This window comes from Giraffa tippelskirchi, chromosome 3, assembly GCF_054371585.1.
Source record: "Giraffa tippelskirchi isolate mGirTip1 chromosome 3, T2T-mGirTip1v1.2.pri, whole genome shotgun sequence".
NCBI lineage: Eukaryota > Metazoa > Chordata > Mammalia > Artiodactyla > Giraffidae > Giraffa > Giraffa tippelskirchi.
The window spans coordinates 177,397,441-177,424,594 of record NC_137277.1 but is presented as its reverse complement, the minus strand read 5'-3'; the positions used below and the strand labels follow the sequence as shown (position 1 = coordinate 177,424,594).

The following is a 27,154-nucleotide window of genomic DNA, read 5'->3' as shown; positions in this document are numbered from 1 at the left end:
CTGACCCACTGCTGTCTCCCTTAGCATGAAGGAGGCCTTGGGAAAGGCTCCAGCGGTCACATGAGACCTGGAGGGGGTGGCTGGGACTGAATCCAACTCCTTGCCTGGAGGTTAGGAAGCTGAGATGGCCAGAGAGCTGGATGCTGTGCCTGAGTAAGATGACATTCAGCACCTGCCCTTGGAGCATCAGCTGGCACGGGCAGACGGTGTCCGGAGCCTGACCTTGTACACTTGAAATACAAAGACAGGCAGGGTGCGGGGGAGACAGCCACCTGGCCCTGAGAGGCAGCTCAGAGGCTATGTGTGGTCCACTCAGCCAGGCTTCAAATCCTGTCCCTGCTGTTTACCAGCTGGGTGACCAAACAAGTCACAGAATTCCTCTGAGCCTCTGTTTCCTTATCTGTAAGAAGAGTAAATTACAGTACCCACTTGACAGGGTGTTATGAAAAACATTACATGAAAAAAAAATTAAATGAGTCAATACACGAAAAGTGCTTAGCACATTCTTGGGCAGTGGACTAGGACTCAGTAATATTGACTGAGAAGCCCCAAACCCTTCTGAGATGGTGGCTCCTTCTCTCCACTTTGCTCTGTGGTCCAGTGCTTAGCAGTGAAAAAAAGGGAAGGCATACACACACACACTCATATACACACACACACTGTTTACATGACAAAATTTCTGTAGAACTGTAAACAAATCTTTAAGAAAAAATCCTATTTTTTCATGGAGTGGGACTATGGGGAGATTTTAACTTTTACATTATATAGCTCTGTTTCGTATGTTAATTTTATACTCAGAAAAAATAAAGATATTTAAAAATTGCTACCGCTAACTGTGTGCCAAGCACAGTGTCAGGCACTTTTGATACAACCTCCCTCTTACGACATCCTTGCCATGACGGTCATGTTATCCCCATGTTAGCAGGTAGAGGCTTAGAGAAGTGAAGTGATCAGATCAAGGTCACACAGCTTATCGGTGATGATGCCAGGATCTGACCCCAGTATTGGAATCTGGAGTACAAAGCCATTCTACTTGGCAGGTCAGGGAAAGCTTCATGGAGGAGGGGCTATTTGAGCTGAGCCTGGAAAGCTGAGTAGGACTTCTCCAGGCCTGGGTTCTCAGCCTGGTGTGATTTTGACCCTAGGGGACATTTGATGAAGCCTGAAGGCATTTTTGGCTGTCAGAGCTTGGGGTGGGTCATGCTACTAGCATCCAGTGGGTGGAAGCCAGGGATGCTACTAAACAGCCCACACTGCACAGGATTGCCTCGCATAACATAGACTTGTGTGTGTGTGTGCTCAGTCACTCAGCTGTGCCCAGCTCTTTGCGATACCATGGACTGTAGTCTGCCAGGCTCCTCTGTCCATGGGATCTCCCAGCAAGAATACTGGGGTGGGTTGCCATTTCCTTCTTCAGGGGATCTTCCCGACCCAGGAATCCAACTTGCATCTCCTGTGTCATCCTACATCGGCAGGCGGATTCTTTACCACTGTGCCACCTGGGAAGCACTGCATAACATAAACTTATCGGGCCCCAAATATTAATAGTGCCAAGTATGATGTAACATACTAGAACTGTCATTTATTGAGTGCTTACTATGTGTCAACTGCAGTACCAACTTCTGGCCAATGTCATCTTATTGAATTCAACCCCATTATTCCTATGCTGTGAAGGAGGTTCCTGAGGCTCAGAGATGATAAGGAACTTTCCTAAGGTCACACAGCCAGAAATGATACTGCAGACCTGGAGCTGCCTGAGTACAAAGCCAGAGCCCTTTACCTCTCTGCTCTGCTGCCTCTAGGATTTATAATAAATGAAAACAGCTCCAGGCTAACTGTTAGGAGGAGGGGGCTGTGAGGAGACTCCTGCTGAGCCAGGAGTAGCCTCCTCTGGCCCCAAGGCCTTGGGAAAGGGGAGGATACTCTCCTCCCTGCTTTGCCATTTCCCCATCTGTCAAAGGAAGTTTGTACCAGATGATCTCCAAGGCCCTGCTGGCTCGGAGTCTGTTATTCTCCAGGAGAGGGGCCCAGCCCTGGCCTCAGGAGCCCTGGGAACAAGCCACCAGCTGCTGGGAGAGGAGGGGGTGTGACAGGCAAGCCCAGTCTCATTTCCAGTGCATAAATAGCTAATGAGCCCCACTTCCCCATGAACAGAGGGGGAGTCATGGGGATGGGGAGTGGCTTGAGCCTCACCCAGCAGCTTACTTCTCCATGGGGGGAGGATGTTTCTCTGCCACTTTCTTGCCAAGCCCAAAGGAGGTACCAAAACAAGGCCTCCTTCTCAGGTGAGAGGCAGGTCTGGGCAATCGCCCAGCTGGGCACTTGAGGTCTCATATGTAGAAGGAGAAAGGATGGGAGCGCGTGCTGACCCAGCCCCTAACCTGTGCCAGGCATCTGAATAGCAGATTCATTTCAGGTCAGCCTCATGAAAATCCTGGTAGGAAAGAATCATCCTGAAGCAAGTTTACAGGCGAGAGCCTGGAGGCTTCCATGAAGAGATGTGCCAATTAGACAGACAGGGCTGAAGGAAGGTTTGGAACCTAAATGTGACCGACCCCAGGACAGTACACTAGAGGGTGAGTGAGTAGCAGTCTTATTTTTCTTTTCACCCAAGAATGACAGTGTTTCAGTAAACATTTGGAGAAAATATATGTTCACTTTCTCCTGCCTACCACAGGTCATGGAGCAGACGACAAAACCCCACACACCATAATTTGGATTTGCTGGTTTGCAGACAGGGGATTCAAATGTTGGAAGGCAGAGTTCTCCCTAGCTAGAAAGTCAGACAGGGAGAGGAGGGGCTGAGCGGCAGGGACGGGATCTAGCTGGGGTCAGGGTGAGCTTTCTAGGCCGGCTTTCTCTCTGTCTGGCAGTGTAACTTTGGGTACGTCGCATCACCTCTCTGGACCTGTCTCCACATCTACATAATGAAGAGGATGGACAGACGGTTTCAGACAGAGTCCCTCCAAACTCTTACTACCTGCGCCCAGTCCTGTCCAAGTTTCTCTCTTTCTCCCTGTTTATGTGATTTCATAGACAGGGAGATGGAGACACCAGAGCCTGGCACAAGGGGCTCTGGGAGTAGAGGGCCAATGGCATCCTTGTGCCAGCTCCCAGAGCCCCCAGCCCTTGCTCTCCATCCCCTAACAGCCAAACTGGAAGGGAGTCAGCGGTGGTTTGGGGATTAAAGGAACAAGGAGCAGATGAGGTGAACATGGGTCATTTCTCCTAGGGCCAGGGTATCTGCTGATGCAGGGTGGATCACAGAGACTCATGTATAAGTGGGGCGACCCTCTACAACAGGGAAAATGGTCATTTAGCAGAGACATTACTTTGCCAACAAAGGTCCGTCTAGTCAAGGCTATGGTTTTTCCAGTGGTCATGTATGGATGTGAGAGTTGGACAGTGAAGAAAGCTGAGCGCCGAAGAAGTGATGCTTTTGAACTGTAGTGTTGGAGAAGACTCTTGAGAGACCCTTGGACTGCAAGGAGATCCAACCAGTCCATCCTAAAGGAGGTCAGTCCTGGGTGTTCATTGGAAGGACTGATGTTGAAGCTAAAACTTCGATACTTTGGCCACCTCATGCGAAGAGTTAACTCATTGGAAAAGACCCTAATGCTGGGAGGGATTGGGGGCAGGAGGAGAAGGGGACGACAGAGGATGAGATGGTTGGATGGCATCACTGACTCGATAGACATGGGTTTGGGTAAACTCTGGGAGTTAGTGATGGACAGGGAGGCCTGGTGTGCTGCGATTCATGGGGTCGCAAAGAGTTGGACATGATTGAGCGACTGAACTGAACTAAGGAGTCAGAAACCTTCTGCTTCTAAAGGCTCTACAGTCTGGGGCAACTTAGGTCAGGGCTGGTCATTCATTCAACCTTTACTGATGTGCGCTGTGGGCCAGACCTTGTGCCAGGCTTTAGGTCCACAGATATGAGGACTAAGAGACTGTCCCTTTTCTTGGGGACTGTGTGCTAGTCTGATATCCTAAGGCCAAAGACACAAGGTTTGCTAGATTTAGATGGTTTAGCTTGAGAAAGAGATTCCAGGCTCACAAAAGCTTGGGAATCATTTTATTAAACACAGCAAGATGGGTTTCTTTGCTTCAAGATTTCTCCAAGCCTTTAATATGTGAATGTACACTGAGAATTCTCCAAGGAGGGCATAGAGAATGTACTTTGTTTCCTAATTATAGCTAATCTTGGAACACTATTTTAATATTTATTTTTATTTATTTATTTGGCTATGCCAGGTCTTAGTTATGGCATGCGGGATCTTTAGTTGCAGCATGCAAACTCTTGGTGCAGCAGGTGGGCTCTAGCTCCCTGACAAGGGATCAACCCCAGCCCCCTGCCTTGGAAGTGTGGAGTCTTAGCCACTGGATCATCAGAGAAATTCCTGGAACACTATTTTTTAAAAACATTATACTTATTAACAAAGACTGCAGTGCTAATGCTATTGTTTGGGAGTTTAGAGAAGGCTTACACAGAGAGAGCATTTGAGCAGGGCTTTGAGAGTTGAACAGGAGTTGGTCAGTGAGGATGGGAAGGCTGCAGGGAGATCAATTACAGTCCTAGGCTGACTATGATCTGGCTACCCTGTATGTACTGTTTCACATAGTCCCCAATGTCCTGATGTGGGCGACAGAGCTAAAGAGGTCACTAAAAGTCCCTGGAAACTCCTAGAGGTCCACTCTTTCTCTTTTCTTGAATCACATCACCTCTGGGTCTTATTACCCAAATCTTGAGTCTATAAGTCCTATCCTCACTCTCAATTAGCCTCTACTGTGATTTCAACTCAGAATGATTTTTACAGTATCTGAACTTGATCTGGATGGTATGACCACTCACCTAGAGCCATAGCCTAGAGCCATCACTCACCCACATCCTGGAATGTGAAGTCAAGTGGGCCTTAGAAAGCATCACTACGAACAAAGCTAGTGGAGGTGATGGAATTCCAGTTGAGCTATTCCAAATCCTGAAAGATGAAGATGTGAAAGTGCTGTACTCAATATGCCAGCAAATTTGGAAAACTCAGCAGTGGCCACAGGACTGGAAAAGGTCAGTTTTCATTCCAATCCCAAAGAAAGGCAATGCCAAAGAATGCTCAAACTACCACACAATTGCATTCATCTCACACGCTAGTAAGTAATGCTCAAAATTCTCCAAGCCAGGCTTCAGCAACACGTGAACTGTGAACTTCTAGATGTTCAAGCTTTATTTACAAAAGGCAGAGGAACCAGAGATCAAATTGCCAACATCCACTGGATCATCGAAAAAGCAAGAGAGTTCCAGAAAAACATCTATTTCTGCATTATTGACTATGCCAAAGCCTTTGACTGTGTGGATCACCATAAACTGTGGAAAATTCTAAAAGAGAGGGGAATACCAGACCACCTGACCTGCCTCTTCAGAAACCTGTATGCAGGTCAGGAAGCAACAGTTAGAACTGGACATGGAACAACACACTGGTTCCAAATAGGAAAAGGAGTACGTCAAGGCTGTATATTGTCACTCTGCTTATTTAACTTATATACAGAGTACATCACGAGAAATGCTGGGCTAGAAGAAGCACAAGCTGGAATTAAGATTGCCGGGAGAAATATCAATAATCTCAGATATGCAGATGACACCACCCTTATGGCAGAAAGTGAAGAGGAACTAAAAAGCCTCTTGATGAAAGTGAGAGAGGAGAGTGAAAAAGTTGGCTTAAAGCTCAACATTTAGAAAACTAAGATCATGGCATCTGGTTCCATCACTTCATGGGAAATAGATGGGGAAACAGTGTTAGACTTTATTTTGAGGGGGCTCCAAAATCACTGCAGATGGTGATTGCAGCTATGAAATTAAAAGACGCTTACTCCTTGGAAGGAAACTTATGACCAACCTAAATAGTATATTAAAAAGCAGAGACATTACTCCGCCAACAAAGATCTGTCTAGTCAAGGCTATGGTTTTTCCAGTGGTCATGTATGGATGTGAGAGTTGGACGGTGAAGAAAGCTGAGCGCCGAAGAATTGATGCTTTTGAACTGTGGTGTTAGAGAAGACTCTTGAGAGTCCCTTGGACTGCAAGGAGATCCAACCAGTCCATCCTAAAGGAGATCAGTCCTGGGTGTTCATTGGAAGGACTGATGTTGAACCTGAAACTCCAATACTTTGGCCACCTCATGCGAAGAGTTGACTCATTGGAAGAGACCCTGATTCTGGGAAAGATTGGGGGCAGGAGGAGAAGGGGACAACAAAGGATGAGAAGGCTGGATAGTATCACCAGCTCGATGGACATGGGTTTGGGTAAACTCCGGGAGTTGGTGATGGACAGGGAGGCCTGGCGTGCTGCGATTCATGGGGTCGCAAAGAGTCGGACACGACTGAGCGACTGAACTGAACTGAACTGAACTTGATCCCAGCCTTAGACCCTCACACACCTTGCCCTAGCCCCTGGCACCCAAATCCACTCTCTCAGCAGTTTGTTGACCCTCATTTAGACCCTCTCTTAGATTTAACCCTGACCTGCCCAGAGTGATCTAGCCCAGGTACTGATCCCCAGGTCTCGATGCATACCTGATTGAACCCCCAAGGATATCATACCCCAAAGCCTGCAGCTCAGCTACAGTGTCTAGTCCAGACTCATCCTCGGACGGCGGCCCCAACCCCTGTCCAGTCCCGACTTTGTTCCCATCCCCCACCTGTGTCTTTGCCCCCATTCAATCCTGAACCATTCTTACGGGGGCCCTGTCTCCAGGTCCTACTCTAGGACCTCCCATAGTAGCCCTGCCCTTGTTCAGCTCTGATTCGGCCCCGTCCCTAACCTTGCCCCAGCCAGTACAGCTCTGATCCTATTTGTCCCCGCCTTCCCACTCCACTGGTGCTCTATCCCCAGCCATGGACCCACTCCCCGCTTCAGTTCTGAGACCCAGCCTGGCGAACTCGGCTCAAGGCCCCACCCTCAACACCGCCTCCTCGCCGCGGCCCCGCCCCGTCCTAATTCTGATAGGGCCCTGACCCTGCCGGCGGCCCCGCCCTATGGCAATTCTGACTGGGCCCTGCCCGCGCGGTCCAGCCCCGACCCCGCCCCCGGCCCCGCCCCGCCCCCGCCCCAGGCCGAGCGAGCAGCTCACCTGCAACTCCTCGAAGGCATCATCGATGCCGGTGACTTGGTGCTGCTCGTGTAGCGCGGGTTCATCGCAAAAGAAGCAGAGCAGTGCGCGGTCCGTGAGGCAGAAGAGCTTGACCTTGTCGTGTGCCTGGCAGGGTCGCGCGGCCCGGCGCGCGTTGAGGATGGCGTCCAGGGGGAAGGCGCTGTAGCGCTCCACGATGTTGGCCAGCTTGAGGCTGGGCGCTAGCGCGGGCTCCGCAAACGTGCGCCGGCACTCGGGGCAGTCGCGGGCGCCCTGAGCCTCCTGCCTCACCCAGTGCTCGGTGATGCAGCGGCGGCAGAAGTAGTGCTCGCAGCCCAGGCTCACTGGGTCCTGGTAGATGCTCAGACAGATGGAGCAAAGCAGCTCGTCCTTGAGACTGCATGCCATGGCGCCGGGGGCGGTGGAGAGGGTCCCCCGAGATGCAGGGGGCGGCGGGGAGAGCGCGGCGCTGTCGGGGGTAGCTCCTGGGAATGGGTGCCAGGAGCAGGCCCGGAGAAGCAGGAGCTACAAGAGAAGCAAGAGGTGCTGTCTGAGAGCGGGGTAATGCGAGCAAGAGGTCTGGGGTAGAGACTATCCGAGAAGCGAGCCCAGGAAGGTGGTCTCGAGGTAGCGGGTGACCCGGAGCGATGGGTGCTGGAGGGAGGGGGGCGTGGGTGTCTGAGGGAAGGTACTCCTCCAAGAAGCTTCTAGGGAAAGGGGCAGTCCCGAGGGATGGGTGCTGGGAGAAGAGGATCAAGGAGGGGGGAGGAGGCCTTGGGGGGCTGTAATACCAGGATGGGTGCGGTGGGGGGAGGGGGAGAAGCTGAGGAGGGGGAATTCTCGGGGAGGGGGAAGAGCCGCCCCTCGGCTGTGCCTGGCAGAGGAGAAGAGGGGTGTGAGCAAGCTCAGCTGATCGATCCCGGCCCCAACACCCGTCCCCGCGCGGCCTCTTACCCTCGCCGGCTCAGAGGCCACTGCTTCGGTCCCAGTGCAGCCTCTCAACCCGGAACCAGCCGAGCCAAAGCTGCCGGCGGCCTCGGCTCCCTCCCCGCCCCCGCGGGCGGGGACCCGGTGACTCCGCCCTCGCGGCGGGCGGGGGAGAGGAGGGGCAGGGCAGGGACTCCAGCCTGCGAAACCCCTCCCCGCCCCCACCATTCTCCAGCTCCCAGGGGTGCGAAAGCCAGCTGTTCTTTCAGGGTCTGCACTTGGAACAACATCCAGGTCTCGCTTGGCGTCCCTGCGGCGGAGGCGGGGTGGGGGGCGGGAGAAGTGGGCCCGCTAATTTGAGAGGATAAGGAGTACAGAATCTTTCTGGATCATGTGAAGATTGGTGAAAAATAATATTTTGTATTAAAACAAATACAGGTATGTTGTTTAATCTGCGTAGAATACAACTTTTGCATAAAATGTAAAGATAAAACTCTAGAAATATCCTGCTTGCTTAGAGCAAGTTCAAGACCCTCACACTTCTAAGCCCAGGGTCCCATTTCTTCTTCACTTTCTTAAGCAGTGCTAGTGGCGGAAGTTGGAAAGTCCTGGCCCTGACTAATATCTGACCCGAGGAGTTCTCCACTCAGCAAGCATTTCTGGAGTGCTATAGTATGAGTGCTGTATTATGGAGAGAGGGAGAAGAGTAATAGGAGACCTGGTCTGCATGCCAGATGGAGAGGGGATAAGGGATTTCTAGGCAGAGGGGGCAGCATGTGCAGGAGCATGGAGGTGTGAACGGGGAGGGAAATTTGGTGGAAGTGTGAGTGGTTCTCTACTGTTGGGGTTGGGGTGGAAAATGGGCTAGAGTGAGGTGGAGGCGTTGAGGGTCTTGCTGAAGGATTTCCTGAAAGCACTGAGCTTTCAAGCAGGGGACTGACCTGGTCTGATGTGGGTTTCAGGAAGTTAAGGAGATGCTTATTACCCCATCGGCAAGATGAGAGCGGACTTTCTGATTTGTCCGCATATGGGCAGTGCTCTGTGGACAGTGAAGGTGTGTAGCTGAATAACAGTAGCAAAGATGTGGATTTCAAGAAGAGAGACTGGGCAGCAGTAGATTAATGTTGTCATAGTGCCTGCAGGTGATGAGACCTGAACTGGTGCCATGACAGTGGGTAAGGAGATAAAGACAGGGTACTGAAGCTATAGACACTCTGAAATTTTGTAATGGGTTGAATATGGAGTGAGAAAGAAGGAGGCATGAAGGTACCTCCCCCCAGTTTCTGGCTCCTCCAGCAATGACTTCACTGGAATTAAACTTTATCAAAGTACAATTTAAGAAAAAACTTGACATTTACCCCTCTGCTATTTATGTGTCCTCCATCACATCATTACCTGGTTTTATGTCTCCATCATTGCCAGAAATAAGTTGGTAGCTTGTGTAACAACTATTCATGGATTTTTCCTTGCAGTCAGAGCCCTGATTTTGTTCAGGTGCCCCCCCTTCCCCATGTGACCAAGGTTGGCTGACCCCAGTCCAGCTCTAGGAATAAGTCCTGTTTAGTCCAAATCCATCATGATGGTTACATTCCTCTTGCCGGTGGTGGCTTAGGTTTGGACATATAATGCAGGTCTGGCCTTAAATACCAGAGGGGAAGCTTGTGGCAAGGAGACAGCTTCTGCAAAGGGTCTCTTCCCTATCAAAACCAGTCTGCCTCCTTGGCTGGATGTACTTGTATGTATTTGGTGGTGATACTTGGAATTGCTCCCAGTCTGAGGATGCAGCCAATATGTGACAGAGGCAGGGAAAATCCTGGGGAAGAGGAGCTGGTGCACTGATGGAGAGTCTAGACTTTGGGATATATGAGATGGTCCGTCTTATTGCTTAAGCAGGTTTAATAGCACTGTGCTTTCTCTTGGCAAACAAAAGAATCCCAAATGATACACTGATCTGCACCTTCGTGTTTTTTACAAAGAGGGCAGGGTCTAAATTATTGAAGCATTTGAAATGAAAAAAGGCTTGATGATGGATGAAGCAGTGGGCTTCATTTATTCAACATGTAATCCATCCTCCTCTTCTATAGCAATATAGTAGCTGGAGAAAGGATGAGTCTGCTAGGTACCACATTTTCCAGCTGCTCTTGCAGCTGAATGTGGTTTTGTGACTAAATCCTTTGTAATAAAATGTAATAGAAATAGTCTTAAGGCACGTGCTCTTCTGTGTTCAATTTCCTCTTCCCTCATGGTGTCTCAGATGGTAAAGAATCTGTCTGCAATGCAGGAGACCCGGGTTTGATCCCTGGGTCAGGAAGATCCCCCAGAGAAGGAAATGGCAACCCACTCCAGTATTCTTGTCTGGAGAACCCCATGGACAGAGGAGACTGGTGGGCTCCATGGGGTTGCAAAGAGTCAGACATGACTGAACAACTAACACTTTGATTTTTCATGTTGAAACACAGACGTGTAAGGAACCCAGCTTCAGTAATGCTTCAATGAGGCTGACAGAACAAAGATGAGGAAGGAACCTGGGTCACTGAATGACTGCATAGAGTGGACCACCCACCAATGTGGACTAGAGAGTGAGAAATAAACTTCCACTTTCTAGAAGCCTTTGTGTTTGGGACTCTGTTGTAGCAGCTTAGTCTACCCCATGCTACTCTATAGCTGTTTTTAGAAGAAGCTTTGGTACTATTTTATGCTATTGTCTAAATCTTTTCAATAGCTAAGTTCCTCTTAATCTAGCACCAATCTCTTCTAAAGAGTATAGAACATGGTTTTCTCTGGCTGAAAGTTGCAGCCTCTTAGACCCATCACAATTCTTTCCAGCTTTCAACCTTTTTGCCCTTCGAGTTGTTGTTCTTCTGAATTTACCCCCATTTCCACTAAGATACTGGGCACTACACACCTGTAGACTGTTGGTTATATCTGTTTGGCAAGTCATTGCTCTTTCTGGATACGTTTCTCCAACCTGATGTGGCTGAGAGGTCAACCAAGACTTTGTGATCCTGACTGCAGGGTATGCCACCCACTTCTATTCATACTCTAAAGAATAATATCAGGAGTTAAAATTTTTTTCATGCTGTCTAAGAGATGTTGTTGAGTGATTAAAAAAAAAAAAAGGGAGAAGGAGACCCCATACACACAGATACATGGACATAGGCACATGCAGTCCTACACATGCTCACAGGCATTATTTGTATAGCAAAAATCTGTAGACCACTATAGCAATCCTAACTGTGTTTACATGTAGGCTAGGGTGGGGGGGGACTTTAATTATGACACTGTATAGCTCTGTTTGCTTGTTGTTTAATTTTATAATCAGAAAAAAAGATTTGCAGTACAGTAGAAATCGGCACAACATTGTTAATCAACTATACTTCAATAAAAAAAAGACACAGTTGATTCTCATCTTCATGGCTTCTGTACTTGCAAATTCTCCTACCCCTCACATTTACTTGAAACCCCCGCCCCCTAATCAACACTTGAGGCGTTTTCATTGTCATTTGTGGACATACACAGACCCAGGGTAGCAAACATTTAGATTGTCTGATACACAGCAGAGGAAGAACCAGTCTTCTTGTTTCAGCTCTCATACTATCAACTTTTCATGATCTTTTCAGTGCCCCTTTTTTCTCACTTTTGGGGCCTTTTGTTGGTGATTTTGCTGTTTTAAAATAACTCCCAAGCATGGCACTAAAATGCTGTCTCGTGTTCCCAAGTGCACCAAGGCTGTGATGGGCCTTGGGGGTTGGAGGAGGTTGGGGGAGTGTGTTTGATAAGCTTCATTCAGGCATAAGTTATACTGCTGTTGGCCATGAGGTCAACGTTAGTGAATCAACAACATATATTAAATAAGGCATTTTTAAACAGAAACACACTTAAAACAAGGTTATGTATTGATTGGTTGACAAAAATGCGGCCAGAGGCTCCCAGGAACCTGCCTCTGTATTTCCTTAAGGGGCAGTGGTTCAACATTCCCTACTTCAGTCTCTGCATCGACTTAGTGGAACATAACTATGTGAATGTCAAGAGTCGTTTGTACTTAAAGTTGTGTCTAACAGCAGTCATCAATAGGAGGTACCAAACCCCATGCCCCTTTCCCTCCAGGTAACATTGGCTTGAGGACTTCCCCAGTGGCTCAGCGGTAAAGAATCTGCCTGCAAAGCGGGAGATGAAGCTTTGATCCCTGGGTTGAGAAGATCTCCTGGAGGAGGAAATGACAATCCACTCCAGTATTCTTGCTGTAAAAATCCCGGGGACAGAGGAGCCTGGTGGGCTGTAGTCCACACGGTCGGACACAACTGAGCTCTGGAGCACAGAGAATGTGTAGTGCACAAAGCAACATTGGCTCCGGTCTGTCAAAGGGGGAGTGGCAAGAGAATGAACATGGATTGAGCCACTTCTGTGTGTCAGGCCCTGCACTCACTAGGTGCTTGGTGTCCACGACTTTTATTTAATTGTTGCAACAGCCCACCACACTTGTCATTTTTCTCCCCCTTTGCTGATGAGAAAACTGCCGCTCAAAGCGGGGACGTGACTTGCCTCAAACCAGAGCAAGTAAAAGGCACAGACTTTTCTACCCCCAGATACTGGAGAGAAGATTCCACAGTTGTGCATCTTGGAGCTGGGTCACATCTGGACCCATAGCTCTATCCGATGGTCTTTATAAGCTATCCAGCTAGCCTCAATTTCTCTTCCCTTCCCCACCACACCAAACCCTTGCCTGTTTCCTCAAGTCCCATAGACACACCCCTGCTTCTTTCTCAGTGGGGGACCTTGCATCCCATACTAGGAAAAAAGTCCCTCCAGGGGGCCTTCTTAGCATCTACTCCCCTTCAACCTATATCCATCCTTTGTGCAGTGAAGCTGAGTGTAAAATAAACAAAGGGAATGAAGTCAGTGCATTTATAACTTGATTCATCCTCAGCTCCTTTCCTCTAGTCTGAGGATGAAGTTGCCTTAATTCCTCCACCTAGGCCCGGGTCGTATCCTCTCAGGCCTCCCCTGGGATCTGACTCCTTCAGCTCTCTCCCTCTCCACCCTATATTTTCATTTCTTGCCTTGGCATTGACTACTTACCCTCAGCCTATAAACAGACTCGAGTTTCTCTTAAAACAGCCCTCTCTCCACTTCCCCCGTCTTGAGCTACCATCTCATTTCTTCTTGCCTTTCTCTAGCCCAGCCTCTTGGAAGAATTGTCTGCCTACCCTCCCCTGCCATTCATCAGCCACGGCAGCCTGGCCCTGCTCCCGACCATTCCACCGAACTCACTAATAACCTCCTAATTGCCAATTAAAGATAGCTGCTAATACATAGCTGCTGCTGCAGAGAAACAAAACACAGAGACAAATTAAGAGAAACTTTGAAATATTCATGATTACACCACCCAGAAAGAACTATTGTTAATACTTGGCTTATATCCTCATAGGCGTTTATCACATGCACACAAACACACATACACACACATGCACGCAGACACGAGGAAGAAGGGAAGAGGGAGGGGAAGAGGGAGAGTTTTTTAAATTAAGGTAATTCTTAAGAGAGAGATTTTTTAAAAATAGAAATGAGTTCACTCTCTAAATCATTTCTTTTCTTGAGCCACATGTGTCTTTAGCATAAGGGCCTTCCAGGAGCTGACCTTGAGAAAATAGTTTATTTGGAAGGTGTTTTTAAGTAACACTACAGAGAAGTGGGAAAGTGATGCAGGGAACAGGAGGCAGCCCCCTATGTATGTACTATTAAGCCAGCTAGCACAGAGGGCAAGTGACATTTTCTCCCATAGGGAAGCCTCTAGGAAGTGGGAAAAAACATGCCTCACAGTGATCCCACCCCAAGGACAACGGAGCTGGACATTTATACACCATCTCTGAGTGCTGAGGCTGCTCCCCGGTACTTGTGACTTGTGATGTATGTAGTCAGCTTCCTGCAGTTCTGGGGAGAAGATCCCTCAGCCACCGTACACATGCTGGCCCACTGAGGGGGCTGAAGGATAAGGACAGGGCAACAATAGTATCTGTGACAGCCCTCCTCCTTACACAGCCTCAGATCAACTAGCACCCCACTTCAAGTTTCATGTCCTGCCCCTGCTTCTTCAAGGTGGTGACCAGTCATTATTTTTTTTAAAAAAAGAAAACAACAGGAGGACTAGTGGAACAAGCCAAAATGCCACTGCTGTCGTTGGTCCTGAGATGAAGCGATGCTTATCAGCTTCCTTCTCTACCACCCATTTAAAAAAATGTATTTGGCTGTGTCAGGTCATAGTTGTAGTACACAGGATCTTCACTGTGGCACACAGACTCTCTAGTTGTGGCACACAGGCTCAGTTGCTCCACGGCATGTGGGATCTTATAGCTTGTGGGATCTTAGTTCCTCCACCAGGGATTGAACCTGCATCCCCGGCATTGCAAGAAGGATTCTTAACCACTGGACCTCCAGGGAAGTCCCTCTAACACCCATTCTAGATGCCTCTCACCTGAGTCAGCTGGGATCACTTACTCCTGCCAGTTCAGTAACTCCTTTCTTTGCCTGCACTTCTCCTGACATGAGAAGCTCAAAGTTGCCAGGTTCAGTTCAGTTTAGTCACTCAGTCGTGTCCGACTCTTTGCGACCCCATGAATTGCAGCACGCCAGGCCTCTCTGTCCATCACCAACTCCCGGAGTTTACTCAAACCCATGTCCATCGAGTCAGTGATGTCATCCAACCATCTCATCCTCTGTCGTCCCCTTCTCCTCCTGCCCCCAATCCTTCCCAGCATTAGGGTCTTTTCCAATGAGTCAACTCTTCGCATGAGGTGGCCAAAGTATTGGAGTTTCAGCTTCAACATCAGTCCTTCCAATGAACACCCAGAACTGATCTCCTTTAGGATGGACTGGTTGGATCTCCTTGCAGTCCAAGGGACTCTCAAGAGTCTTCTCCAACACCACAGTTCAAAAGCATCAATTTTTCAGTGCTCAGCTTTCTTCACCATCCAACTCTCATATCCATACATGACTACTGGAAAAACCATAGCCTTGACTAGACGGACCTTTGTTGGCAAAGTAATGTCTCTGTTTTTAAATATGCTATCTAGGTTGGTCATAACCTTCCTTCCAAGGAGTAAACGTCTTTTAATTTCATGGCTGCAATCACCATCAGCAGTAATTTTGGAGCCCAAAAAAATAAAGTCTGACACTGTTTCCACTGTTTCCCCATCTATTTCCCATGAAGTGATGGGACCAGATGCCATGATCTTAGTTTTCTGAACGTTAAGCTTTAAGCCAACTTTTTCACTCTCCTCTTTCACTTTCATCAAGAGGCTCTTTAGTTCTTCTTCACTTCTGCCAGGCATACATAATTTTAGATTTAGTAAAATCATGATGGTGGCATCTGGTAGGAGTGTTCTTTTACCCTCTAGGAAATAGGATCTGTAATCTAGCAGAGCCTAAGAGTTTGGTGATAGCAAGCATAAATTTACCAAATGGGACACCAGGAATAAAGGTGAGAAGGGCCACTTCCATGGTTCCCAGAGCCGTATAGTCTACTGATCAGGAATACAGCATGTATTTATGTAATGGCTATTGGCTGAAGGTATATTTCTTAAGGACAGCATCTTGACCTTGTCTTCTAGCTGATGCCTTAGTTATACTTTCAAGTGATTATCCCAATATTTTCTCAGGATGGCAGCTTCTGGTTGATATGGTATACAGTAGGACCAGTGGTTAATATGGTCATGCCCATTTCCTCCATGGTCATGTTATTGGGGGATCCCATCACGATAAATTAGACACTCCGGGAGCCTTCAGATAGTACTGCTAGCCAAGAGATTATGAACTGAGAAGACAAACCTGCATCAACCCCAAGAAATCATGGACAAATCATGGCCCCTCTGGGATGGTTGGGTTCTTTGCAATCAACCTGTCACCATGTGCCCTCCTTCAGGGGTGGTACCCTATCAAGTATATCAGTCTTCGTTCTGACAAACTGAGCACTGAGTAGGAGTAGTACCTAGATTGGCTTTGGTGAGAGGGAGCCCATGCCATTGGGCCATGCATGGCTTCCATCCTTGCTGCCATGGCTACTTGGTTCACTGGCCGATTGTGCATGCTCTGAGGTTAGAGGATGGCTCATTTCTGTGAGGTGAACTGTGCTCTCTACCTGGCTATTCTCTGCCTCCTCTACAGTGGGCACTGTCCAGTAGACAGTGAAAGGAGCCTGAGATCCATACATTCTGTAACTTCTCTCCGAGGTCAATCCACAAGCTGCTTCTCCAGATTTCCATAACTCCAAGTTTTCAATCTTTCCCTTTGCAGGTTCCTGATTAACTAACCAAGCCATCACCACTGCCCAGGAGTGACCTTTATGCGCAGCCCACCTCCCCTTTTGAACCAAGTTTAGAACTCCAAGGTCTATCAGCGATCCCTCAGATCCCTGTGGGTCAGGGCCCCTTGGTAGACCTTCCATCCACTTTGCCTCTGATGCTTAAGTGCTGCCACCTGGCCTCTGCTGTTCTGGAATCCCACTGTCACACCATTAATATAAACACTATGGAGTCCAGGTGCATAGCATCCTCCCCTACCGTCCTCAGCTTAGAAAGGACAGCCACCACTGAGCTGCTCCACGGGGCCAGTGCCCCCTTCATAAGCTCATTTCCAGTGAGTACCAGTGAAAGCAGCTTACTGAGAACGTCTCAGCTAGAGGGTCCTCTTGTTTTAGGTATGCTTTTCTTCTAGGGAGCCCACTTCTCTGTACCTTTTGACTGCTTCCTCCAGTTCTGGCAGTTCATGTGTTGCTTTATCACTGATTGTAGCTATTTTTTTCTGTCACTTGTTAAACTATTGCCTAAATGCTACATGTGCATGCTTGAGTAGTTGCTCAGTCATCTCTGACTCTTTGCAGCCCCATGGACTGCAACCTGCCAGGCTCCTCTGTCCGTGAAATTTTCCAGGCAAGAATACTGGAGCGGGTTGCCATTTCCTCCTCCAGGGGATCTTCCTGACCCAGGGATTGAACCTGCATCTCCTGTGTCTCCTGCATTGGCAGGCAGATTCCTTACCACTACGCCATAACTGCTATACCCTGTTGCTTAGTACTGGAGCCAGGATTCAGAAAATCATATGTCAGCATCTCCAGTTGCTCCCCATTATGCCCTACCAATAAGGAGTACAGCAAGGTGTTGATAAGGCTAAAGCACGAAGGAGGAACTTTACTTTTTCCTTCTAGCACAGCAGTGCCTTTGTGACCACTGAATCTAGTTTGCAGTTTTTCCAGCACTCTGTAGCACCAGTTTCCAACACTTTGGTTCCTATCCTTGGAGGTCTGAGTTTCAGTTTCTTGGAATCCCTCCTCTAAGCTTTTCAATTTTTGTAATTCCACCCTCTTACCTTATTTCATGTGCCTTGGACATGGCATCTGCTCTTGTAATTGCTGCCTTTGTGATAATTTAGTGATCACTCTTTACCTTTCCAGTTATCTAGTTAATATCATTATACCTACGTATTACTTTGTGTGTATGCAATGTGCTATGTCACTTCAGTTGCATCTGACTGTTCGTGACCCTATGGGCTGTGGCCTGCCAGGCTCCTCTGTCCATACTAGATTTTATTAAAATCGAGTTGAGGTTTCTGTCTTCTGATTGAACCCAGATCATTAATTTTTTCAAGTTTCAAGGAGCCATCCTAGCTCCAGGTGCCTTTGCCAGGATAACAAATCCAGGGACCCAGGAAAGTACTTCCATCTCAACAAACTTCTGTAACCCAGCTCCACGTTCCATTCCGTTCCTGACTCAACACCCTCAAAATCCATTCCCAGCTATGTTTTCCAGATTGCTGTTGCTACTTATTAGTCAGATAACAATGCTAATTACTTATTAGCTTTTTTTTTTTTTTTGTAAAAGTCTCTAAGCAGAGACAGTACTTCCTCAGTGGTGCTATGTTAGGACCTGACCTTAGTAATTAGCCCAGAAGTGACAAGAGGAAGTAGTAGCAGGCCTCCGTGAGGGCAAGTATCCTTCTTGCAATGTATCTGCCTTAGCTGAGGCCTCTGCCTGGTCTCTAGGCAAGGAGGGGGAGCCTCTTCCCCTCCAACAAAGGGGAGTGGGACACCTCTGCCACTCTAATCACTGGGTCCTTGTCCTGGTTTTCCCTCCAGCTAAGGAGATTACGAGATCATTAAATGCTGTCATAGAAGTCTTCCGGTTCTTGCACTATGCCCTAGATTGTTAGTTGGCTAGTTAGTTACAGCCTATCATTTTCTTCTTTCATCACATCGATGGTACTTAACAACAACCAACAAATTCCACAAGTTCTTTTAATTACCATTGCCTCCATATCTCTCAAATGTTGGAGGGGCTATATAAACCATCACGCCCCCTTACACCTGTATCCGAGCCCCCTATTCACAGCAGATGAGAGTCCTTATAAGGGAAGATGGTCACCTGTTATAGTGAAGGTGACCAACTTCAAGGCACATCAAGGACTTCCAACAATGGGGTCCTGTTGCCCCTGACTGGAAGGTGACCCAACTCTAGAATTTCATCCTAAGGATCTGATTCCTAATACCACTTCTGGTACAGACTGTCCAGATTTGACTTCAGTTCACTTATTTGGGAAGTGTCAGTTGCATTGGGAGAGAAGTGGGAGGTGATGAAGGAAAGGAAGACAACCAGTTACCAGAGTTGGTAACATCAAAGCTTCATCTAGCAGGGAAACTCTAGGAAATGGTACAAAATATGTGCTTCAGAAATAATCCATGTGAGGGGTAAGGCAGCTGGGTTTTTTAAAAAATATATTTATTTATTTGACTGTGCCAGGTCTTAGTTGCAGCATGTGGGATCTTTAGTTGTGGCATTTGGGATCTAGTTCCCTGATGAGGGATGGAACCCAGGCCCCCAGCATAGGGAGCGCAGAGTCTTAGCCACTGAACCACCAGGGAAGTCACACGAGATGTTTTATATACCAACTCTGAGCATCACTGGTTAGGGCAGATGCTAGCAGTTGATAGGAAAGGTCCAAGGGATACACATGTGGAATTGACAGCATCTATATCTATCTGATTATTTGGTTAAAATGCAGATTCCTGATTGGGAAAACTATGAAGAGCATGCAAGACTTCCCTACAACTTCCTGAGACTCTATAATTATTTCCAAATTAAAAGTTAAAAAAATAAGATGACCGAGAAACCAGTTACATGCAATTAACCGACTACATATACTTACTGTGCGTTTTGCGGTTTGATTTCAGTAAGTATGGGGTACTCCAGTGAAGAAGTCCCTTTCACCTCCTACTGTAAATAAATAGAAATGATTGATAAAATATAATAAATGTATTTTTAAATACATAGCTGAGATAAAAAGCTGTAGGCAGAAAAGAGTCACCTGGGAATAATTGTAATCACAGTTTGCTATGGTGTGGGTGTGAGGGTTAAGTTTGTATTAAGAATACAATGGTGGTGGTGTCGGTGGTAGGGGAAAACCAAGAAATTGAAAGAAAATTTGTCATGGAGCAGGTTAAGCTAATGAAGTTTCTTGTGAACTACCCAAAGTACTCCTCTGCAATGTAGGGCACTTAGGATTTCTTTAGAATCAACTCCCACTAGTAAAACATTACAAAGTATAAGAAGAGAAAGACTTCTTGGAGATAAAAGTTAGAAGGTGAAACAACTTGGATAATTCACATGCTGCATTAGTTGTGTCCTCCAGAAAATAAAGGCAGAGATGGAGTTAGGAGTTGGGGTGTTGCCTATGAAGGATAAGAGGGGAGGAAGCAAGACTGGGCAGTGAGAGCCTTGGACGTGATGCAGACTTGACAAAGCCTTGGCTAACCCAAAGGGGAATTACAGAGCAAATATTGCACATTGGAGGAGTCCCATGTTGAACAAAAACGGTGAAACACTAGTTCCCTATTTGTAATCATCATTGCTTGGAGACTGTCAAGAAAGAGCATCGTCTCAACTCAAAAGCCCAGGCAGGTCGTAAAGGTACTAATAGTCCCAGGTTGTCAGCTAACTGCACCCCTTGTGGTTGAATGGGGTGAATTTTTCTTTTTAATGAAGGGAGATCTGAATGGTGCACATGCCCAAAACAGAAGGATCTGAAAGATGTGAGTAGAAGTATGTTTAAAGAGATAAAATTAGGAATAGAAGGCATACAGCTTTTTTTAAATAAAAAAGAACCAAATAGAGATAGTAGAAATAAACTGTTGAAAACTCATTCGATGTTTTGAAAAGTAGACTAGACATTAGGCTGGAGAGAGAACTAGTAGACCTGAATTGGCCTGAAGACATCACCCAGGCTGTAGCACAAAGCAGCACAGAGAGATGAAATTATGACAGCCAGCATGAAATTATATCAGCCGAGGGAATGGGCTCTGAAGCCACACACCTGGGGTTAAAGTTCAATTCTGTTACTAGTTACAAGGCCTTGCGTGCTAAGTCGCTTCAGTCGTATCCGACTCTTTGTGACCCTGTGGACTATAACCCGCCAGGCTCCTCTGTCCAAGGGATTCTCCAGGCAAGCATACTGGAGTGGGTTGCCATGCCCTCTCCTCCTCCAACCCAGGGGTCAACCTTTGTCTCTTGTCTCCTGCATTCACAGGTGGGTTCTTTCACTAGAGCCACCTGGGAAGCCCAGTTATAAGGCCTTAGGCATATTTTTAAACCTCCTTGTGTCTCAGTTTTCTCAAAGGCAAAATGAAGATATACTAGCACCTGTTTGTTTGTGTATGCCCTCAGTCATGTCTGACTCTTTGTGACCCTATGGACTGTAGCCCACCAGGTTCCTCTGTCCATAGGATTTTCCAGGCAAGCATACTGGAGTGGGTTGCCATTTCCTCCTCCAGGGGATCTTCCCGACCCAGGCATCGAACCCAGGTCTCCTGCACTGCAGGCAGATTCTTTACTGCTGAGCCACCAGGGAAGCCCTCATGGTATTACCATTAGGATTAAATGAGTTTATGGTTCTTATCACTGAGTTATAGTTTTTATAGCACATAGTAGGTACTCAGTAAACATTATCTAATATTACAGAGAAAAGGAAAATATGAAAGATAAATTACAAGTCATGGTGGAGAAAGCAAGAAGTTCCAACACTTATCTAATCAGTCCCAGATGGAGACAATGGGGAAGAAGCAACATTTCAAGAAATAATGATGAGAATTTTCTATACATGAAGAAAAATGAGCCCCTAAAATGAAAACACTGAGTTCTGAATAGTTTTTAAAACATCATTCCCAGAGATGTTGTAAAGTAATTGGAAAATAATAAAGATAAAGAAAGACATCTGAAAAACTGCTAGAGAGGAAGGAGGTTATCCATAAATGAATGATTTCTGCCTGAAGCCATTTTCTCATCAGCAACAATAGATGCCAATGGAATAAAACTTCAGAGTAAACAGAAAAACAATTAGGATCCTACATGCAGCTAACTAGCATTTAAATGTGAGTGTAAAATAAAGAAATTTTCAGAGATTCACAGACTGAGAGATAAGGGGATCTTATCTTAGACTTTGCTCCAAGAATTTATGAAGGATGAACTTCAGAAAGAAGAAAATTAAATGCAGTGGAAAAGACTTCTCTTCCAGTCAAGATAGAATAACAAGAACTAGACTTACCTTCCTGCTTGAAACAACTAAGAAAAACTAGACAAGAAGTACGAAGTGGCAGTTCTCAAGGCATCAGACATGAGGCTGCAAGGGGCAGGGATCTCTGAGAGATGGGAAACTAACAAACTGAGCCCTGTAGTTGCCCCAGCTTACTGCCCAGAGAAATTTTCCAGGCCACAGTGCAGGGAGAGGGACCTCAGACAGACTCTAGAGGTCTTCCTGAGATCAGGAGACAGATCCCTGAGATCAGGGAGTGCAGGGAGGCCAAAGAAGCTAGAGTTTACAGGACAAAGTACCAGCTAGCGGAGAGATGCCCAGTACTGAGTATTGATCAATGTACGCATATGAGGACATGACCCAAGGCAGGGGAAAGGATGTTCCAAAAGGATTTGAGGAAAAAATTCTCAGAGTTCACATATAGCTAGTAATAAGGCCATTTCCACCAACTAGAGAGGAAAATATCATAATTCTTGGGAATCTGAGTAGAGAAATCAAAATAACTTTTACATCAGTAATGGGGAGAATTATCTCTCAGCTAAATACTACTCTGATCCTGTCCAAAAAGTTTAAAAACAAGACTTTTGAAAGGGTCAAATTATTCCCAAGTAGCCTAACCAGATGTTCAAGCTGGATTTAGAAAAGGCAGAGGAACAAGAGATCAAATTGCCAACATCTGTTGGATCATTGAAAAAGCAAGAGAGTTCCAGAAAAACATCTACTTCTGCTTTATTGAATATGCCAAAGCCTTTGACTATGTGGATCACAACAAACTGTTGAAAATTCTGAAAGAGACAGGAATACCAGAGTACCTGACCTGCCTCCTGAGAAATCTGTATGCAGGTCAAGAAGCAACAGTTAGAACTGGACATGGAACAACAGACTGGTTCCAAATCAGGAAAGGAGTACGTCAAGGCTATATATTGTCACCCTGCTTACTTAACTAATATGTAGAGTACATCATGAGAAATGCTGGGCTGAATGAAGCACAAGCTAGAATCAAGACTGCTGGGAGAAATATCAATAACCTCAGATATGTAGATGACACCACCCTTACGGCAGAAAGTGAAGAAGAACTGACGAGCCTCTTGATGAAAGTAAAAGAGGAGAGTGAAAAAGTTGGCTTAAGGCTCAACATTCAGAAAACTAAGATCATGGCATCTGGTCCCATCACTTCATGGGAAGTAGATGGGGAAACAGTGGAAACAGTGACAGACTTTATTTTCTTGGGCTCCAAAATCACCGCAGATGGTGACTGCGACTATGAAATTAAAAGACACTTACTCCTTGGAAGAAAAGTTATGACCAACCTAGACAGCATATTAAAAAGCAGAGACATTACTTTGCCAACAAAGGTCCGTCTAGTCAAAGCTATGGTTTTTCCAGTAGTCTTCTATGGATGTGAGAGTTGGACTGTGAAGAAAGCTGAGCGCCAAAGAATTGATGCTTTTGAACTATGGTGTTGGAGAAGACTCTTGAGAGTCCCTTGGACAGCAAGGAGATCCAACCAGTCCATCCTAAAGGCAATCAGTCCTGAATATTCATTGGGAGGACTGATGCTGAAGCTAAAACTCCAATACTTTGGCCACCTGATGTGAAGAACTGACTCATTTGAAAAGACTCTGATCCTGGAAAAGACTAAAGGCAGGAGGAGAAGGGGACGACAGAGGATGAGATGATTGGATGGCATCTCCAACTCAATGGACATGAGTTTGAGTAAACTCTGGGAGTTGGTGATGGACAGGGAGGCCTGGTGTGCTGTGATTCATGGGGTCGCAAAGAGTCGGACATGACTGAGCGACTGAACTGAACTGAGCCTAACCATATCCAGAACAAAGCTAAAGAATATTTATAAGAATACAAAAATGATCCAGCACCCAACAAGGTAAAACTCACAATGTCTGGCATCCAATAAGAAAGTACCAGGCATGTAAAGAAGGAGGAAAATACAACTTATCAGGAAGAGAAAAATCAATCAGAACTACCCAGAAATGACACATGATAGAATTAGGAGACAAAGACATTAAAACACATATTGTAACTGAATTCCATATGTTCAAGAAGCTAGAAGAAAGATTAAGTATGTTAAGTAGGGTCATGGAAGATATAAAAAAGACCCAAATCAAATTTCTAGAGATGAAAATTACAATGTTTAAGTTGAAAAATACACTGAATGGAATTAATGACAGTTTTGATACTGCAGAAAGATTTGTGACTAAAACATACAAAGAAAAAAAAAGATGTAACATGAAATGAGCATAAACAAGCTGTGGGATAACTTTAAAGCAGCCTAACATCTGTGTATTTGGAGGGAGAGGAGAAGGGGAGGGACTAAAAGCAATTTGAAGAAATGTCTGAAAATTTTCCAAATCTGATGAAAACCATAAATTCACAGATCCAAGAAATTCAGTAAACCGCAAACACAAGAAATATAAAGAAAATTACAAGACACATCCTATCAAATTGCATAAGACAAGCGATAAAGTGAAAATCTTCATGACAGTCAGAGTAAGAAGACACACTGCTGGGACTTCCCTGGTGGTCTGATGGTTGAGGGTCCGCCTGCCAGTGCAGGGTACATGGGTTTGATCCTTGCTCCGGAAGGATTCCATGTGCTTTGGGGCAACAAACCCTGCCAGCCGCAACCAGTGAAGCCAGAGTGCCTAGAGCCCATGCAGGTGTGCGTGCTAAGTCACTTCAGGGGTGTTCAACTCTTCACAACTGATGGACCTGAACTGTAAGTAGCCTGCCAGGCTCCTCTGTCCATGGAATTCTCCAAATAAGAATACTGGAATGGGTTGCCATGCCCTCCTCCAGGAGATCTTCCTGACCCAGGGATCGAAGCTGCATCTCCTGCCTTGGCAGGCAAGTTCTTGATCCCTAGTTACCAGGTTCCCAGGTAACTTGTGTTACCTGGGGAGATTGCTGAGAGCTTGTACTCCAGCAACAAAAGAAGCTGCTGCAATGAGAGGCCCCTGAAGGACAGCTAGAGAGTAGCCCCACTCGCTGTGACTAGAAAAGCCCGTGTGCAGCAATGAAGACCCAGCACAACCAAAAATAATAAATAAATAAAATGATTTTTTTAAAAAGACACACTACATGCAGAAAAACAAAGAATGTTGACAGCAGATTTTGTATTTGGAAACAATGCAAGCTAGAAGACAGCGGATCTTCAAAGATATTTAAGGTACTCTGCCAACCTAAGTTTGATAATTTAGATAAAAACGATAAATTCCTTGAAAGATACAAATGACCAAAGCTCTCTCAAGAAGAAAGAGATAACCTGAATAATTTTATAAGTATTAAATAAATTGGGGCTTCTCACGTGGCTCAGTGGTAAAGAATCTGCCTGCCAGTGCAGGAGATGCGGATTCCTTGATTCCTTGGGTTGGGAAGATCCCCTGGAGAAGGAAATGGCAATCCACTCCAGTATTCCCGCTTGGACAGAGGAGCCTGGTGGGCTACAGTCCATGGGTTCGCACAGAGTTGGACACAACTCTCCAACTGAGCACATATACACACACAAATAAATTGAATTTATAGTAAAATCTTGCCACAAAGAAAACTCCAACTCCAGATGGCTTCACTGAGGAATTCTTCCAAATGTATAAGGAAGAAATAATACTAATTTTACAAAAATCTTCCATAAAATCGAAGAGGTGGGAATACTACCTGATTTATTTTATGAGGCCAGCAAATTGAATTCAACAATATTTAAACAGGGTACTCTCAACACATCATGGTCAAAAGGATAATATGCACCAGGAATATAGTCAGTATAATCCATCATATTAACAGACTGAGAAAGAAAAGCCATGTGATCATCTTAATAAGCAGAAAAAACATTTCACAAAAGTCAAATCCATTTTTGATTAAAACTCTCAATGCTCTAGAAATACTAGAGAAGTTCCTCAACTTGATAAAGGGTATTTATGAAAAAACTACAATTTCTATCATATTTCACGGTAAAAGACTGAATGCTTTCCCCTAGGATCAGAATCAAAGTAAAGATGTCAGCACTCATCACTTTTATTGCACGTTATATTAGAGATTCTTGCCAGCGCTACTGGAACAAATAAATGAGTTAGTTAGGTTTGACACAAGATTAACATGTAAAAATCCATTTTATTTCTATTTCTTAGAAACAAATAATCAGAAATTAAATTTTAAAACATTATTTATAGTAAAATATATTAAATACTTGGGGATGACTCTGACAAAAATGTGTAAGACCTATACACAATAACAACGCTTTGCTAAGAGAAATTAAAGAAGACCTAAACAAATGGGAAGCTATACCATGGTCTTAGATTAGTGGACTCAATATTAAATCAATTCTCCCAAAATTCATCTATAGATTCAACACAATCTTAATGAAAACCCTAGTAGACTTTGTGTGTGTGTGTGTATAAACTGACAAGCTAACTCCAAAATTTATATAAAAATACAGAGGATGTAAAATAGTAAAAACAGTTTTGAAAAAGAATGGGAATGTTGAAGGACTTATTATAAAGCTACAGTAAGCAAGACAGTGTGATATTGGCTTCAAGATAGACAGTTAGATATATAGGACAAAATAGAGATTTCAGAAATAGAGCCATACTTAGTCAATTGATTTTTGAAAAGATGTGAAGGCAATTCAATTGAGAAAGGATAATCTTTTCAAAAAATAGTATTGGAACAACTAAACATCCATAGGCAAAAAATGAAAACAAAAATAAGACTTGAATCATGGACTTAAATGTATGCCATAAAACTATAAAACTTCTGGAAGAAAACAGAAGAAATTCTTCGTTGGTCTTGAGTTAGGCAATGATTTCCTGTATATAGTACTGAAATTTTAAAACATTGGTTACAGCATGCAAGGAAAAATTGATAAACTGGACGTCGTCAAAATTAAGAAAAATCTATTCTTTGAAAGACACTGTGACAATAATGAAAAGACAAGCCACAGACTGGGAGAAAATAACTGCAAACCACATATCTAATCAAGGACTTTTATGCAGAATATAAAGAGCTATAAAAACTCAATGAAAATAAAACACACAGCTTCCCCCAAAATGGGTAAAAGATTTGCACAAACGCTTCACCAAAGAATATATATGGATGGCCAACAAGCATATAAAAAGATGTTTGACATCATTAGTCATCATTAAAATGCAAATTAAACCACAATGAGGTACTACAATGCACTTACTGTAACACCTAAAGCCATACAAAGTGCTGGGGAGGATGTGGAGTAACAAAATCTTTCTTAAATTGCTGTATAAACTGTTCAATGTACAACTATTTTGGAAAACAGTTTAGCAGTTTCTTAAAAAGTTAAAAATACACCAACCACATAACACAGCCATTCCACTCCAAGGTGTTTAAGAGAAATAAAACAATTGTTGCATGAAGATTTGTACACAAATGTTCATTGCTGCTTTATTTATAATAGCCCAAATTGGAAATTGAGCTTCCCTGGTGGCTCAAGTGGTAAAGCAGCCAATGCAGGAGATGTGGGTTCAACCCTTGGGTTGTGAGGATCTCCT

The 27,154-nt window shown here is 45.3% G+C and overlaps 1 protein-coding gene and 1 long non-coding RNA gene across 2 annotated transcripts in view; one reads left to right on the top strand and one right to left on the bottom strand.

The window, feature by feature from the left end:
- Positions 1 to 8,126, bottom strand: part of TRIM62 (tripartite motif containing 62) — a 39,260-nt gene extending 31,134 nt beyond the window's left edge. The window contains exons 1-2 of the mRNA XM_081585733.1: positions 8,076 to 8,126; positions 7,122 to 7,646 (exon numbers count right to left, since the gene is read on the bottom strand). Coding sequence (XP_081441859.1) covers positions 7,122 to 7,529 — 408 coding nt within the window. The 5' untranslated portion in view covers positions 7,530 to 7,646; positions 8,076 to 8,126. The remainder of the gene's footprint in view (positions 1 to 7,121; positions 7,647 to 8,075) is intronic.
- LOC145543626 (uncharacterized) overlaps positions 1 to 27,154 on the top strand; it is a 74,482-nt gene that overhangs the window by 13,750 nt on the left and 33,578 nt on the right. The window lies entirely within an intron of this gene.